General features: G+C 42.0%; 1 protein-coding gene across 9 annotated transcripts in view; it reads left to right on the top strand.

Annotated features, from left to right (window-relative positions):
- Positions 1-16,914, top strand: part of ARHGEF9 (Cdc42 guanine nucleotide exchange factor 9) — a 261,134-nt gene that overhangs the window by 237,498 nt on the left and 6,722 nt on the right. For all 9 annotated transcript variants that reach the window (XM_080989724.1, XM_080989725.1, XM_080989730.1 and 6 more), the window contains 2 exons: positions 8,832-9,075; positions 10,326-10,394. In XM_080989724.1, coding sequence (XP_080845850.1) covers positions 8,832-9,075; positions 10,326-10,394 — 313 coding nt within the window. The remainder of the gene's footprint in view (positions 1-8,831; positions 9,076-10,325; positions 10,395-16,914) is intronic.

Raw genomic sequence — 16,914 nt, 5'->3', positions numbered from 1 at the left:
AAATACATTGAAAAATTGGCATTAAATAGAATTTTTAATGAACAATGTGCAGTTTAATGCGGAAAAAAGGGAATACAGACTTTTGCATGAACATATATAAAAGGATCAGATGTTGTTTGACCAATCCAAGTGAAATCTATAGCTGCCCTCTGGAGGCAGCAAGGGTTTAGTCTACTTCCCCCTCAGAAAAGGAGGAGAGTCTTTGAATGTTATGACACCCCTGGTGAACCATAACTCACTGCTTATTGCATTTGGCTTCCTTTAGTTTCTTATTCATCCTTTTCAGTCTGAAAATGGTTCAGATATGTTGTTAGTCCAAACTCTGGGTAGAGGCCCTCAACCCGAAAGAATAAAATATGGTCTGATTTGGTCTAACACTAGGTGTTTTGGGTGGGGGGATTCAGGGTGTACAGCAGAGATTTCCAGACTTTTCAAGTTGGCGACACACTTTTTGGACATGCATCATTTTGTGACACAGTAATTCAGTTTTGCATTATTTTGTGACACAGTAATTCCGTTTTACTAGCAAACCAGAGGTTAAACTAACTCTCCAGGAGGAGCTCTGGGAGCATTCGTGTTACACTGCAGTCGACACACTAATGTGTCGTGACACACAATTTGGAAAGCTCTGGAAATTCCAGGTTTAGCCCTAGTGCCCTGCAAACAACTGAATAAAGGATTCTGTGGGAAGGGAGGAAGCTAGGGTCAAATAACCAAGTTGTCATGTAGGGTCTCTGTATAACCTCTTCCTGTTAGTTTCTCCCTATATCTGTGTTCTTTTGTAAAGGTCCTAATGCCTTCTTTTGTAAATTCATTGGAAATCTATTGATGAAAAGAGCAGAAGGCTGCATTTTCAACTTCTGTGTTCCAGCATAATTTGATTAAATCGGGGGGGGGGGGGCAGCACAGAAAGTAGAAGTGTAATGTCACTGTCAGCAGAGCACATCAGGATACAATGAATGCGTCCTCCCTGCCACCAGGGAATTGGCACAATGAGGGAAAGCTGTGACTCCTTCTGACGGATTGACTTTGAATCTCAGGGCTCCATGGCTCTGTCTTTCATGTTGATGCTTATTAATTTTAATAAGGTCTCTTCTGTCAAGGTGTCGGAAGTTCAATATCGAAGCCCTGTGGGTTGAGATGGGTAATTCTCTTTGCAAGACAAAAGGGGGTCCTTCCACATTATTCAATTAACTTTGATGTGATAGAATTGGGTTTCACTCTTCCTCTAATTCAGCTCCTGAGCGCAAGAGAGCATACATTCAGATGACTCACTCACCCTATTGTGTTTGCTGTTGCTGTGGGATAAACACAGCGCCTGAGTAATATTATCATGCTATTGTAATACTGGTTTGCATAGTTTTATAACCATGACATTTCTGAGCACGGTGAAAAGTACTGGTATTAATCTTCAAAGCCTTAAATGCCTTTTAGTTGGGATACCTGAAGGATGGCCTCCACCTCCATATACCTGCTCAGACCTTGAGATCTTTATCAGAGGCTGTTCTACAGGTTTTCCCACCTAGTTTTTATTGAAAGAACCTTCTCAGTGGTGATGCCACAGTGTTAGAATATCCTCCTCAACAATAATTGGTGTCGTCGTCACAGTCTTCTAGGAGAAATTATCTCTAAATTATTTTATTTTCTTAAGTGTTTCACTGGTTTTGCACTGACAGGCTGACAAAGGTTTTTTTGGGTTTTTTTGTAACAGCTGTTTTTAGCTTTGATTGCATTTGCGTTAGCATTTTGTTGATTTTTAAATTTGTGAGTCATTCAAAGGAAGTGGTTAATTGGACCATGTAAAAATAACTAAATTCCCTTCTCCAGAATTCCTCCTTGAATTTTAGAACTCTGAATTTGCCTCTGCCAACTAAGACTTGAGGAAGAAGTTCAAACACACAGCTGTTTGTATTCCACAGTCCTGCAATTGCAGCTCCCTCAAAAGCTCAGCTTGATTTTAAAAGCAAAGTTTCTGCTCTCAGTTAGAATTATTTATGCAGTTTGCTGAATTTGGGGGGGGGGGTTCAAAGTTTGGGTTACCTTAATGCAGAGGTTCCATTGCAGCTGTTAATACAATCAACTCAACAGTTATCACCAATCTGCTACTGTAAAAAATTAAAGGTGTTCTTATTTAACGTAGATTTAAGCTCCAATTATCACTGACTTAATTTTTGCATCTCATTCACATTTTATCTATTCATTATAAATAAATACCCCACATTTCCTCCAAGGAGCTCAAAATGGAATTTCCCTTTGAAAATTAATAAAGAGGGTTTGTATTGTTTTTACTGCAAATTATCATTGACTCTTAAATAACTGCATCATTCATAATCATAGCCATGTGTATTTCTAAAGAAATGTATGGGTTATGTGTCTTTGATCTCTAGATCAAAGTTGATCTACAATTCAGTTAGCTTTTTGCTCCTAGAGCGTGAAATGTGCATATAAGTCAGACTTATCCAGTTATTACAGTATGTGTCTGAACTCACATGCATGTCCAGCCGTCATGTGCATCCATGCATACACTAAATAAAGGTTTGGGATCATTTGCTAGAGTTACAATGTGTGTCCGTTTATGAATGTTCTTGACATCCAATACTTTTTGTTTTGGGCTGGTGATCCTAACAATCTCTTTAACTACCAGATGGACAACCAGTAATTTTTAAAGGTGAACAAATAGCTTTACATTAAGATCCTTGAGAGACAAATTAACAAAGAGAGCTTGGTTTATTATATAAAATGAAAATGACAGACTACATAAATGCTGTAAAAATACAGTTTAAGCAGGCAGCAAATCCTACCTTGATCTAAAGAGTGAAAGAATCCCTACGTCTTCTCAAAACCTACAGAAGTGAGCATGACAATTTTACCAGCAGGACTCATACTAATAATATGTTAAGCAATGGAGGGGGGAGTATACCTGTCCTTAAGTGAAGCAGACATGTGCTGATTCCTTGAGAACAGTGAGCGAGTTATTTTTGTTGGAGCAAGGAGAGCCAAACTAACTACTGAAATCTGGAGGTTTTAGGTTGAAAGAATAGCATCCTAGTGTCATCCTTTGTTTTCTCTCTGCCTTCAAATTATCTCACCATTATCTTGATAGCTCCTATTCAGGTGGTGAATAGACTGTATTGGCAGCTAAATTTACAAATGCTGACCTTTATGCAAGATGTGAGAAACTCAGGACATTTCCTGAATGACTTCAGGTCATGTTTTGTGATCAGACTTATACCAAGGTCACCAGAATTCATCATGGAGGATCTCCTGTCATATTAGAGTTATGTCCCTTTTCTTTCTTTTTTATTGAGTTTTGTTGGACAAATAGCCCTCTCATAACCGCCTTGCTGGCGTCCTATACTATCTGTAATGAAACCTCCTTATTCAAATTTTGACACTATTTTTTAGGAAGAAAACCTAGTCTTATACACGGAAAAATACACTAGTTGGTCAAGAGAGCTGTGGACTCAAAAAGGTTGGAAACCTCTGCCACAGTGAAACAGACCAGCACCCTGGAGAGCTCCTTCAAACAGCATAAACATTCTAATCTAGGCAAAAAAAAAAAAAAGGAAGATGTAAAACTGGTCTGTCAAAAGCCAATTGTAGAAGTGTAGACTTACTAACTAACTAACAAAGACTTGATTCAAGAAGCTGTGAATGAATGCAGAATTGGTGAATTATTTGGACTTACCTTATTCTGCAAGATAAGACCAGATACTGTACCTTTAATGCAATTTCAATTCAAGCCTTCTGCACTTACTTACTTTGTTTTTTAAAATAATATTTCATTGATTTATTAACAAAAAAGTGCAAACATAACCAAAAAAAACAAAAACAAAATGTAAACCACAAGGCAATCAAGGATATTCCCAGGGGAACTGAAGGAGGCAGTGGTGCGCCCACTCTTAAAGAAAACATCATTAGATCCCTTAGATCTATCCAATTACCGCCCGGTTTCGAATCTTCCATTCCTGGGTAAGGTGATTGAGAGAGCGGTTGCTGAACAGCTTGGCAGGTTTCTGGATGAAACATCGGCTCTGGATCCATTCCAGTCCGGCTTCCGCGCTGGTCATGGGATCGAGACGGCTCTGGTCGCCCTAACAGATGATCTCCGCAGGCAGCTGGATCGAGGCGGGTCGGGGCTGCTGATTCTTCTAGACCTGTCAGCAGCCTTCGACATGGTCAATCACGAACTCCTGGACCACTGCCTTGCCGACGTGGGGATCCAGGGCACAGTCCTTCAGTGGCTGCACTCGTTTCTCTCCGGTTGGGGACAGAGGGTGGCGCTTGGGGGGGAATTGTCATCGCGCCACTCCTTGGTGTGTGGAGTGCCTCAGGGTGCGATACTCTCCCCGATGCTTTTTAACATCTTTATGCGCCCCCTCGCCCAGCTTGTCCGGAGTTTTGGGTTGGGTTGCCATCAGTATGCCGATGACACCCAACTCTATCTGTTGATGGATGGCCATCCTGACTCGGCCCCAGACACACTGACTAGATGTCTGGAAGCTGTGGCTGGATGGTTATGTGGGAGCCGGTTGAAGTTAAATCCTTCGAAGACAGAGGTCCTCTGGCTGGGACGGGACGATATGGGATTGAGGGGGCAACTCCCATCTCTTGCGGGGGTGCAATTAGTGCCAGCACCGTCCGTTAAGAGTTTGGGTGTAATCTTCAATACCTCCCTCTCTATGGAGGCGCAGATTACAGCTATAACAAAGGCGGCATTTTTTCATCTCCGCCAAGCTAAGCAGTTGGCTCCTTATCTCTCTCGCCCTGACTTAGCCACTGTGATCCACGCGACGGTCACCTCCAGACTGGATTATTGTAACTTGCTCTATGTGGGGCTGCCCTTGAGACTGACCCAGAAACTCCAGCGAGTGCAGAATGCCGCGGCGAGACTCCTTATGGGGTCTTCGCTGCGAGATCACATTCATCCGGTACTATACCAGCTGCACTGGCTCCCGGTGGAGTACAGGATCAGGTTTAAGGTGCTGGTTTTAACCTTTAAAGCCCTATACGGCCTAGGACCCTCGTACCTAAGGGACCGCCTCTCCTGGTATGTCCCACAGAGGAATTTACGGTCTGCAAATAAAAACATCTTGAAGGTCCCAGGCCTCAGAGAGGTTAGGCTGGCCTCAACTAGAGCCAGGGCTTTCTCGGCTGTGGCTCCAATCTGGTGGAACGCTCTGTCACAAGAGACTAGGGCCCTGTGGGACCTGACATCTTTCCGCAGGGTCTGCAAGACAGAGTTGCTCCACCAGGCCTTTGGTCAGGGCCCAGCCTGACTCCCTCCTCTGGCAACCTGCACAGAATTTTGCTCAACGGTTGCCATCAATTTGATTTTAATTAATTTTTAGAATGAAATGTTTTTAGAATGTCGGATTATTTGATTGTTGTTAGCCGCCCTGAGCCTGGCTTCGGCTGGGGAGGGCGGGATATAAATAAAATTTATTATTATTATTATTATTATTATTATTATTATTATTATTATCTGTACCTACACACACTTTTCTGATATTTGCATTTGGGTGTCTTATTAGCATCTCAAACTAAGTACAGTGGTACCTTGGGTTACAGACACTTCAGGTTACAGACGCTTCAGGTTACAGACTCCGCTAACCCAGAAATAGTACCTTGGGTTAAGAACTTTGCTTCAGGATGAGAACAGAAATTGTGCAGCGGCAGCGGGAGGCCCCATTAGCTAAAGTGGTGCTTCAGGTTAAGAACAGTTTCAGGTTAAGAACTGACCTCCAGAATGAATTAAATTCTTAACCTGAAGTACCACTGTATATTCATACTTGGATTGCTCACCTTTCCCCTCAAGTTCTTCTGTCCTTCATTTGTATCCCTACCGAACAATCACCTTACTAGGAATGCAGGAGAAATGTGTTCATGCACATTTGCACCTAATGGATTCTTTCTGAACCAATACATGAATTAAAAAAAACAGCTTTCCTTTGAAATTTGCACTCCTCCAAATTTTGTGATGCACTTTTCCAACTGAAAAATGCAGCCCCCCAAAAAATGTATATTAAGGAAAAGTGCACACAAGTATGTATTTTAGTGGAATTAATGTACACAATTGAACTGAGAAATGTGTGTATTAAAAGAAATGAGGTTGGAAATGCATCCACAGAGAAATCATAAACTGATGTAGAAATGAGGGTAAACTGAACTTAAGACTGGATTTCCACCAGCCCCATCTAGCATAGTCATTGCTTAGGGATGTTGCAAGTTATATCCCAAAACATCAGGAGGGCGCTAGGCTGGGGAAGTTGATTACTACAGTCCCATTACCCTTTTCTCTTAAGCTCTGGCTGGTACTCAGTCATTCCTCCTTGCATCACCAGCTTCAAGTGCCTAGTCCTTGTTTTCCCCCTTTAAAAACCATGCAACTGGGAACCAAAGTTTCACCCCAGGAATTCTGCTTTTTAAGCAACCATTTTCCTGTGCTCACCCAAACCTACAAACAAGATAATTCTGTAGGTGAGCTGACCAGGTTGTACTGGCTATCTGCTGAGCCACCTAATACTCATGTAGGTCAGCTGACTCAGCTGATTCCCCTAATGCTCCTATGAAAAAGCTATTCAGATAGCTAGAGCATGGGATTTGTGTTTTTTTTTAACCACCACCTCTGTGCCAGCAGTCCTAAATGAGTGTCTGTGTCTAAATAAATTATCATTTGCCGATTACCCTTGGCCCAAAACCTCTCCTGGACTTTTCACCATTAAATTTTGTTGATGTTTGGTCTGCTACTTGTTCCTGCTGCTAAGATTAGTATTTCAGTGTGACATTTATCTTTTCAAAAGGTGCTTTTCAAAAGCCTTGACACAAAATTTCCAAGAAATTTCAACTCCTTGCTGCTTGAATGGTCATGAGATCAACATTGCACAGCCTGAGATATGTTTATGGTTCTCTTGTAAAAGACAGCATTGCTTCAGTTCTGTTGAAATTAGCTATTTAAATTTTAAAGGGTTATTGTATGCTTCTCCTTATAAAGTTGTGCCTTTTTACATAATCGGTTTCTGTGGGTTTGTGTTTTTTCCTGATGAGTTAGCTTTTCTAGAACCAGGTCATGTAAATGATTGATACAGCAGGACCTGCTTTTCATTTGGGCTGCACTGAGGTTTATCAGAAGTTAAGACCTTAGAAACAGTTATGTCTTGAATCTTGGATGATTTATATTATATCTTGCTATGTGGATAGGAATAGGAGATGTTCTGTGATAAGATGGGTGTTTGCTAACATCTGCAAGTTTTGTGGTACCCTTCTGCTGAATTTCCTGTAAGATCTTTCCAAATATTTGCAGTGTGGCATATTCACTGAGCTAGAATAAGCAACCAGCCAGGCTGGCTGATGGTTCAAGCAATGCAAGCAAGTCAGAAGCAGGAAGGGATATTAGGCTATGCCAGACATATCTAGCTGCTCAGTAAGCAGAGAGAAATTTGTTTAAGAAACCTAAACTATTAGAAATAAATAGCAAACAGTTCTGGGAAATGTACATCCCACATGCACACTTGAAACCTTGCAATCCCAAGCTCTTTTGATAGAGCTAAAAAAAATCATGGCTTGAGGAGTTCCCCCTGAAATCTCCCTGCCAGTTTCCATCTCCCACTGCTCCCCCAGCAAACTAGTTATAGGAGTAAGATCAGCAATAGGAAGAGCTTGCTGACAATGGCCAGAACCTTGTAAGTATCAACCTTATGGTCTGGACAGTCATGGAGTATGATTAGGGTGCTATTTCCTGCTGGGCTTTTTGAAATGTGTAGTTTCTCCTGCCTCCCAGAACAGAACATTTAAGGCATAGGAAATTACAAGTCCTGTGCATCCTGGCTGGAAATGATGCTCTAGAGCAGGGACAGGGAACCTGTGGCTCTCGCATCAGCAGTAGAGAACCATTGGTCAGTACATAAGACTTGTAGTCCATCAACATCTGGAGGGCCACAGTTTCCCCAGCTCTGCTCCAGGGCATGTTTTAGACCACCTGGCTTTGTTGTTGACAGTGTTCACTGCCATTCACCCTCATTTCAAAAAATAACATTGCTTGGGAAAAGGGAAATGACAGATTCTAGAAGCAAACTCAGTTTGAACTAGGTCTGAACTCCAGGGAAAGACTGGTTTTGGCTCCTGTTGGATTTCTCTCAATTCTGAATGTCCTCCATTGTCAAATGGTTGTACTTTTAGAGAGAATGGAACATTGGAAAAATGAGTATAAAAGAAAGATGTTGATAGCATAGGATGGAAAAAAGCCAAAGTAAAGCTCATTCTAGTATATGATTGGGGTCCTCTCTCCTGCGCTGTCTAGCATAAACAGAGGACTTAGGAGAATGGCATCTTCTCTCCATTGTGTGGGGTATGGAGAATAGTGAAAGTCTCTTCTGCTTCTTACAAAGGACTCCTGCTTATTCCCTGCTTGAAGATTACAGTGAATATGTGTCCTATGGTAGGGATTTCTGTGGGTGCTGAATGTGTTGCTCACCAAAAGACTAGGAGAGGGAAAGAAGGTATCCCTGGCAAACTTGCAAGTGGAGTTGTGGATTCCTGGCTGAAGTTCATAGATGAATAGAAAACTACTATCCAATCCTTGCCTCCATACCTCCAGCATTGAGAGAATGCTGCAGTCACACCCAGACATCCCATTTCCTATTGCTCTAGGATTATGATTAAGGATAAGGTTTAAGAACGCTCGGCAACTAAAGTTCTGACCACCTTAATTAGCAGCCTTTCATATTCTGCTCTTTGATTACATTGTTAAATCTCCCAAGGACATTAAGTTGGTATTTAAGTCCACCTAGATTCTAAAATGGCTACTTTTTCTTTTTCAACTTTCCACATAGGACCTGATAAGGAGAGACATCCTGTACTACAAAGGACGCATTGACATGGATCGGTATGAGGTTTTGGATATCGAAGATGGAAGGGATGACGACTTCAATGTCAGCATGAAGAATGCCTTCAAGCTTCGCAACAAGGAGACGGATGAAATGCATTTGTTTTTTGCCAAGAAGCTGGAGGAAAAGCTGCGGTGGCTGAGAGCTTTTCGGGAGGAGAGAAAGATGGTGCAAGAAGATGAAAAGATAGGTGAGCCCCATAGGTCAAGTCAGCTGGTGGGCTGGGTTACTGATACCCCAGACTAGTTGCTGGCCAGTAGGACCGTCTCAAGATATTTTGCTACCTGAGCTTAAAGGGTATGTTGTAAACAAAATCTGCCCTTTTTCCCTTATGGGGTATCCAAGAACCCTTGTAGAGTCCTTAAGTGGGTTCCCTATCGGTAGGGGAAAATAATAGAGGCCAACCAGAGAATATTGAGAAGCAAAGCAGCCAGTAAGCCTGATCTTTATTAAACTGTTCAACAGGGTGCTCACTCACCACATGCAGGAGGGAGGAGGAACCCAGAACATTGGTGTGCAAGCTCTTAGATAGACTTTTGAAATTGCCCACCCCATAGCCCAAGACTACCACCCCAATCCATCATACATACGTCACTGAAGGAGGCGGTCAACAGCAGAGGAGGCGGTCTACAGCAGAGATTCTGTCTGCCAGGACCTGATAATGGTCACTGATTGCATTACTTGGGCAGTCTGGCCATTCTTTTGTGAGAATGTCGTGTGCGTAGTGGAAACCACAGGAGGGGAGAGTGCTATTGCACTTGGGTCCTGCTTGAGGTACGTGCTTGGCCACTTTGATAACAGGACACCAGACTAGATGGACCATTGGCCTGATCCAGCAGGCTCTTCTCATGTTATTGTGTTCATTAAAAGTAAAGGGGGGGAGGTGTACCTGGGCGGAGAGAGAGGGAGATCTAGTTGTATATGTGTGAAGCGTCTGTGCATGTAGGAGTTACAAAGATAGCACCAGGGGGATGCATGTGTCTCTGTGGTCTGGATGTGCATGATGAGTGCATGTCTCTTGTGTGCGCACACAAGGGAGTGTGGTGTGGTCACATTACATATCTTTATTGGTTTTTTGAAGTTCATCACAAATTCCATAGTGTGGAGGGGCACAGGAAGTTGGGAAGGGTAGAAGAGGCATTTGATGGTTTATCAAGTTATGAGTACAGGCTCCTCGTTTCCTCCTTCAACAGAATAGTAGCACTGGGAACACCCGTGTGGTGCATTAAGTCAGACAATCTAATTTCGCACACTAGCTGATTGGCAAGAACTTAAACTATATGAGGTGGCGTTGACCTTCCATTTAGAGTATGTATACACAACAATCAAACTAACATGATTTCACCTATAATATATGGGGATTGTATTTTTTACCATGATGAAGAGAATGCTTGTTCTGACCTTTATGTCACATTCACTTTCCTCCAACACCCTCTTTAGGTTTTGAAATTTCTGAAAATCAGAAACGGCAGGCAGCAATGACAGTAAGGAAAGTCAGTAAACAGAAAGGTAAATTACCTGTGCATGGTCTCTTTGGTGGGGGGGGGCAGGGGGGGAAGAATCCATCTTGGTTAATGTAATCCCACCAAATTATCATTCTTTGAGCCAATACATGAACCAAAATGCAGATATTCTTTGAAATTTACACTTCTCTGGATTTTGCAATACAGTTTCCCAACCAAACGTACACACAAAAATCATATATTTGAGGAAAGTGTGTGCATAAATGTGTATGTTGTGCAAATATAGGGACAACTGCATTATAATAGGAGAAATGCCCTGCAAAAATGTGTATATTTACAAAAATGTGCATGAAAATGAGTAAGTTTTTTATGAGAACCTTGGAAAAAAACTGCAAACTGATAGAGAAATGCGGTGAACTGAAGAACGGAAAACTGAAAAACTGAAAACAGCAGATTCTTCCATCCTTTAAGTGGGGCAGTCATCCTCATTATTTTTATGCCATCTTCCCATAATTAAACCATACTCCAGGTGGCCTGGAGAACTTTTGAACAAAGCACACATACTCCTTCAGCTTCTTGAACAAAGTACAGTCATACCTCGGCTCCCGAACACCTTGGGAGTTGAACGTTCCGGCTCCTGAACGATTGAAAACTGAAGTGAGTGTTCCGGTTTTCAAATGTTCTTTTGGAAGCCAAACATCCGATGGGGCTTCCGTGGCTTCCAATTGGCTGCAGGAGCTTCCTGCAGCCAATCAAAAGCCGTGCTTTGGAAGTTGAACGTTTCGGAAGTCGAATAGACTTCCAGAACGAATTCTGTTTGACTTCTGAGGTACGTTTGTACACTGAAATGAAAGAAGCTTGCAGAAGTAGATTTCCTCTTCTCAGTTATATCAGGAAAAGTTCCTAGCAGGTTATGAACATAGCCTTGATTATGCTTAATGAAACTCAAGTCAACCCAAGACTCTGTATGAACATTTCCAATTAAATTTCCAGTTAAATTGCTTTAGACCTTCATCCGAACAAAAACAGCATACTTAATTGTGTTTAGTTTTTTTTAACATAACAATTGCTTTCTCATTTTCTCTGTCTCTCTATGGATCCTCTGAAAAATTGAGGTATAATGTTAGTCCAGGCTGCTTTCAACATAAAATTAATTAGTTTCTGTTTCTCTAGTTGATCAGGCTGTGCCTTCCTTGTGCAGTGTGAATGTCTTCTGCAATACTGGGAATTCCTTATATAATTAGACATCTTTGGTCTTCCTGCTTTGGAGAAACAAATGGAGTGAAAACCCAATTGTGCTCTCTCTCTGTATGTGTCTTTTAAACCAAAGACATTAACCTGGAGATAACAATTAGAAGGATTTCTGTACAAACAAACAACAGTTACGTAGCATGCATGTGCCTAGTCTGTGAAAGCTTGCGCCGCCATGAAAGTTATTAGTCTTTAAGATGCCGCACAAACATTTGAACTGTGTCAATAAGCTGCTTTGAAGGCTGCATGCAGAAAGGCAGTGTATACATTTCTCAAATAAAGCTCATAATAAAACAAACTCCCAAAGTGTTGTAAGCTGGCATTCAAAGTAAGGAGGTATGCTTTGCCTCTGATGTATTAGCTCATCACCTGCAAGGAGGTTTAAGATAATGGTGGGGGTAGGGGGAGTTAAAATAACACATGCCTGCAGTCTGATATTATCCAGAAATCTACCACCTCATTCTGTATAATTTGTAGATAGTGGCTCCTGAAGACTAGTTAAAATTTATGCAGCACTTGATTATAACATCCCATCCAGCAAGGCGTTTCTTTCTTGTAAGGCAAGGCGTTTCTTCCAGTAATTGTCTCTTACATGGAGAAGGGACCTCTGACCCTCTAGATGTTGTTGGGCTATGATTCCCAATAATCGCCCCTGATTCAATATGCTGTCTCGTATGCTGTCTGGGGCTGGTGGGACAACATCTGGAGAGCCACAGGTTCCCAGTTTCTGGTCTGTTGCATCCTTTAAAACATATAAAATACAACAATATATTTCTCTGTTGCAGTTCTTTCCTTTGTTCCCTGTGTTTGGGGAATAGACCCTCTTTTTTGTCAGTGATAGAATTCCTAAGGCAGTGGGGAAGGAGCAAAAAGAAGTGTTAAAGGGAATGAAACATAAACACATGAGCCAATCTAACAGAGGTGAACTTGACAATAAACTGCCACTTACTTCATGAATGGGCATGCCACATATCCCGAGAGTATTCAACAGGAGATGAGGAGTAGACTCATTAAATGGAAGTGTGTAGGTAACCACTTTCTGCAAAATGACAGGGAGGAGACGTGAATAGAACAATAGCAAGGAGAAAAACCTACAGAATGCATTTGATCCAAATGTGCACAACAAAAGCCCAGTGACTTCTCTTGTATTTGATGGGGAAATCAAGATTTGCAGTGCAGAAGCTGCAGGAGTATGTGTGCTTAGCTCTTCAAACACAATGCAGTTGTGTATACAGAGGCTATTCTAAATCATCTCTAAAACCCCTACACTATTGGGACCATACTCCTGGCATGTGTGGACAAGTACATCAGTAAAACATTACAGAAAGCATCTTGGTGCAGTCATGCATAGTCATGCATGCACCCCAATTTCCTGAGTGGCGTGGTTTCAGGGCTCCCAATGCTTACTCAGGCTTTTGGTTTCATTTAAGGACATCACTTGACACTTAACTGGTGTTTTGTGATATGTGGTACACACACACACACACACACACACACACACACACACGTTGAGCATATTTGGAGAGTCCACAGCTTTACATATGTTGCAAATTTCTCATTAAGAACCCCTTTTGTGCAGCCAAACTCAGCTATGAGTTGCTTTTCTTTCTCGTTCTTTCAGCCTGAGCCAAAAATTCAAGAGCCACAGCAATGTAGTAGACCAGCTAGAGTGCTAGATTTAGACCTGGGAGACCAGGGTTCCAGTCCCCACTGAGCCATGAAGCTCACTGGGTGTCCTTGGGCCAGTCACTCACTTTAAACTTAATGTAGCTCTGTGAGTTGTGAGGGTAAAGGGAGAGGAGGGAGGACTCCTGTATACCAGCTTTAGCTTCTTCAAGGAAAAGTGGGATATAAAGAAAATAAAAACAGCACTTCCTCTAAGCCTACTTCGATAATCATGGAATTCAATCATAGAACCACAAGGGTCAACTAGTGCTACCCTGTGCAAAGCAGATGTCACCTGGTTATTTCCTTAGCCAGAACGTGCTGCAAAAATGGGATCTGACAGGCTAAACTTGTTGAACCAGTATAGACCTCTTTAGCACACTATTAATTTTACTTTACTTTACAACAACAACAAACTAAATGATCTTGGAAGAGGGGATCCCAGAGAGATCTTTCAGACCATCCCTCACCTGTCTCCTTACAAAATGCTCATGTCAGGTTTGCTTCTGGGCACATGCTAGTTTCTGCAGAAGCGTGGGGGAGGAACAACAACAGAACAGAGAGCCAACCTCCATGGCCCTTTGCTAACCACACTGTTTGTCTTTGAGTGCATGGTTTTGTTTCCCCTGCAAGGGAGGATAAAATCTGGATTGGGATCGCAGTGGGGAGCCAGAGGACTAAAGGACCCCTACCTGCTACACCAGGTTTCTGATACACTTGGAGGGGAAATGCTGGCTGTTTCTGAAACAGAAATTCATGCAGTCCAGGGTGAATGAAGTGATTAATGTTGTGTAGTTTGGCCCAGAAAGCTGTGGGAAGCTGGCCATGCATATCGCTCTGTCAAAATTCAGCAATAAAGAGCAGCAAAAAAGCCTGCATAATGCTCTTCAGGCATTCTCTTTGCCATGCAGTTGCCTTCACACGAAGGAGAGTGGGGTGCACTGCCAAGCCCCACCTCCATTGGTGTGGCCTCCCCCAATGATTTTGCAAGGAGCCTATAGGAGGCTTCCTGCTTCATAATGTTGCCCTCCCTCTCACAGTGGGCTGAAAAGCAGAAAGCGATGTGCCAGAAAGGTTTGGATTTGGTAGCACACAAATGCATGCACACACCATGTGATAACAATTGCAGAAGCAAACAGAGGAGGGCTCACCTAGGATTCCTAATTCATCAGTTCCACTGCAGAATCGATTTCTGAATCCCTGGATTCAGAATGTCGTAATCCAGGGGGAAATTTGCATGGTGAGAACTCCAGGTGGCTCTTTAGTTAAAAGATTTCAGGGCTTTGTGGTGGATTAAGACCCCTCCAGAAATGATATCATGACAATGAGTTTGGATTTCCTGGGATTTGCAGTTTCAGATTGAGAAAACCCAGCCATATTAAACTACTTAAGGCAACTCTAAACTAATTCTAAGTCTGCTAAGCTTAGAGTAAAGTGCACAAGGGGAAGATTGGAGGCATTTCTTACCCAAACAGAATATTACATTCAGTGATCAGGAACAAGATTCCAGATTTAGAGTCAAAGACACAACAGGAGACCTGTGATTGTGACTTCCCTTGGTTTGGTTCATTTTAAAACATCCACTCAAGGAGGTGTCCATTTTATTTTATCAGAGCATCAATGCTGGAAGTGGGAGGGGGATGTTCCTCTGTTCTCTCCCCATTTCAACCCTCTCCTCCCATACAACCTTTAATTGGTGGGGGTGGAGAGACCTTTCTACAGACATGATACAATTTCATATTGAAGGAATGGGTTTGGGAAACCCATTCCTTCAGTATTTTTGCATTAGATTACAGTCAGGGTCAAATCATAATGTGTTTAGTAGGGGTTAAATGCTGACATGTGGTACAATCCTAAACAGAAGTAAATCTAAGTGTGTCCAATGGTGTTTAGGATTGCTGCCTTAACTGAGCTTTATCTGACCACATTGTCAGACTGATAAAGTATTATTATTGTTTTCCCCACATGTAGGATGCTTATTGCTTTTTTCTGCCTGGGAGGAAATTGAATTTTATGCAAGGGCCAGTCTGTACAGGTTCTGGGTATTTGCATCCTTGTTCTCAACTCCTTTGTCATCTACCATGACTCTGCTGCTAGTCCAAAGGAATTTACAATATTTGCAGGCAGGTCATTGTCTATCTTGTGGCTGCCACTCAGAGTTATAAGCATCTGACTCTCAGTTTAGGATGATGGGCTTGGATGTATACAAACCACCCTGTTCCAGTGGTTTGCAATGCCTTACACTGTACTAATTTAAAATGCCTTGCATTGCTTCAGGAAAATGCTCAGGCTTTGATGGAAAAAGCATCCCAGGAGTGTAGTAGTGGACTAAGCACATAGTTAGACTAACGAAAACACTTCTGGCTGTGTAAACATGTAAGGTGGAAACAGCTTCCTAAATATGTGAGCTTAAGACTGCTTAGGGTTATTTGTAAGTCAACATCAGCACCTTGAATTGAGCATGGAGGGCAACAGGGATCCAGTGCAGATGGACCCTAGAGCAGGGGTAGCCAACCTGCTGCACTCTAGATGATGTGGTTTCCACCTCCCATTCACCCCAGACAGCATGGTCAATGGCTAGGGATGGTGGGAGTTGCATAGAGCATTGCTGTATGGCTACCCATGCTGTAGTACATTGATGCATGTGGGCAACACAATTCCTTTCTGCAGGGGCAATCTGGGAATGCTTTTTTTACGCTAGGGGAATGACCTAGAGTCAAAAACAAACATTCCCAGATTGCCAAACTTCAATAAAGCCTAGGCACTTTTATGAATCTATTTCTTCTCTCCAGAGTTTCAGGTAGGAATCTTTCCCAGATCACTCCAAAATGTCTCAAAAAATGAAGCGTAATGCCCTCTGGCATATGTTTCTGGATGTAAACTCTAAATAATATTCTCACCAGCTTCCCACCTGAATGTATTCATCCATATCTCGTGGTAGTTCATTGCCCAGCTGCTCCCATGCTAGGACTGCCCCCTTCTGGCTTTTTTCTAATCTGCTCTGATCCAGTGTAGTACAGCACAGGCTTCAAAAGGTTTGCTGTTCAATTTTTGAGACATTTTGGAGTTTGAGCATGCTCATAAGTATACAGAGCTCTGAGAATCAATTAGATGTTGGTCTTTGTTGGTTTTATTGGAGTAATTAAAATTAAAAGAGAAATCTGTAATGTTAAAGTATTCAGAGAGCATAGGACAATATTTCTACCCTATGCTATATTAAGTCTAGAAAGTCTAGAAATAATAATAATAATAATAATAATAATAATAATAATAATAATAATACAACCAAACAGTGCAATTCTTTGCAAACCCCAGTGAAGCAGAATATTGCAATGACATATTTATGCTGTGCTCAGTCAGATCAAATTTCCCCATGCCCAGTATTCCACCTGTATCAGTCGCCAGTAATAAGCAGGATGAAGATAACTGTCATTTGCAGATTACTTCACATCTATCAGTTAGATGTGTTAAGGTTTCTTCTTTTAGCTATCATGACTAATAGCTAATGACCAAGTACTCGGCGAGAAAGGATATCCTACTTTTTTGAACAGAGCTGATTCAGAAAATGATTCATTCTTCCTACCCCTTAAAATATGGTTCAGTTTGGCATTTATCAGAGAGCTATATCTTACCCTCAAATGCATTTATTA

The sequence above is a fragment of the Podarcis pityusensis genome (assembly GCF_964106645.2).
Source record: "Podarcis pityusensis genome assembly, chromosome: Z".
In the NCBI taxonomy this organism is placed as follows: Eukaryota; Metazoa; Chordata; class Lepidosauria; order Squamata; family Lacertidae; genus Podarcis; species Podarcis pityusensis.
This window is presented reverse-complemented; position numbering and strand designations above follow the sequence as displayed.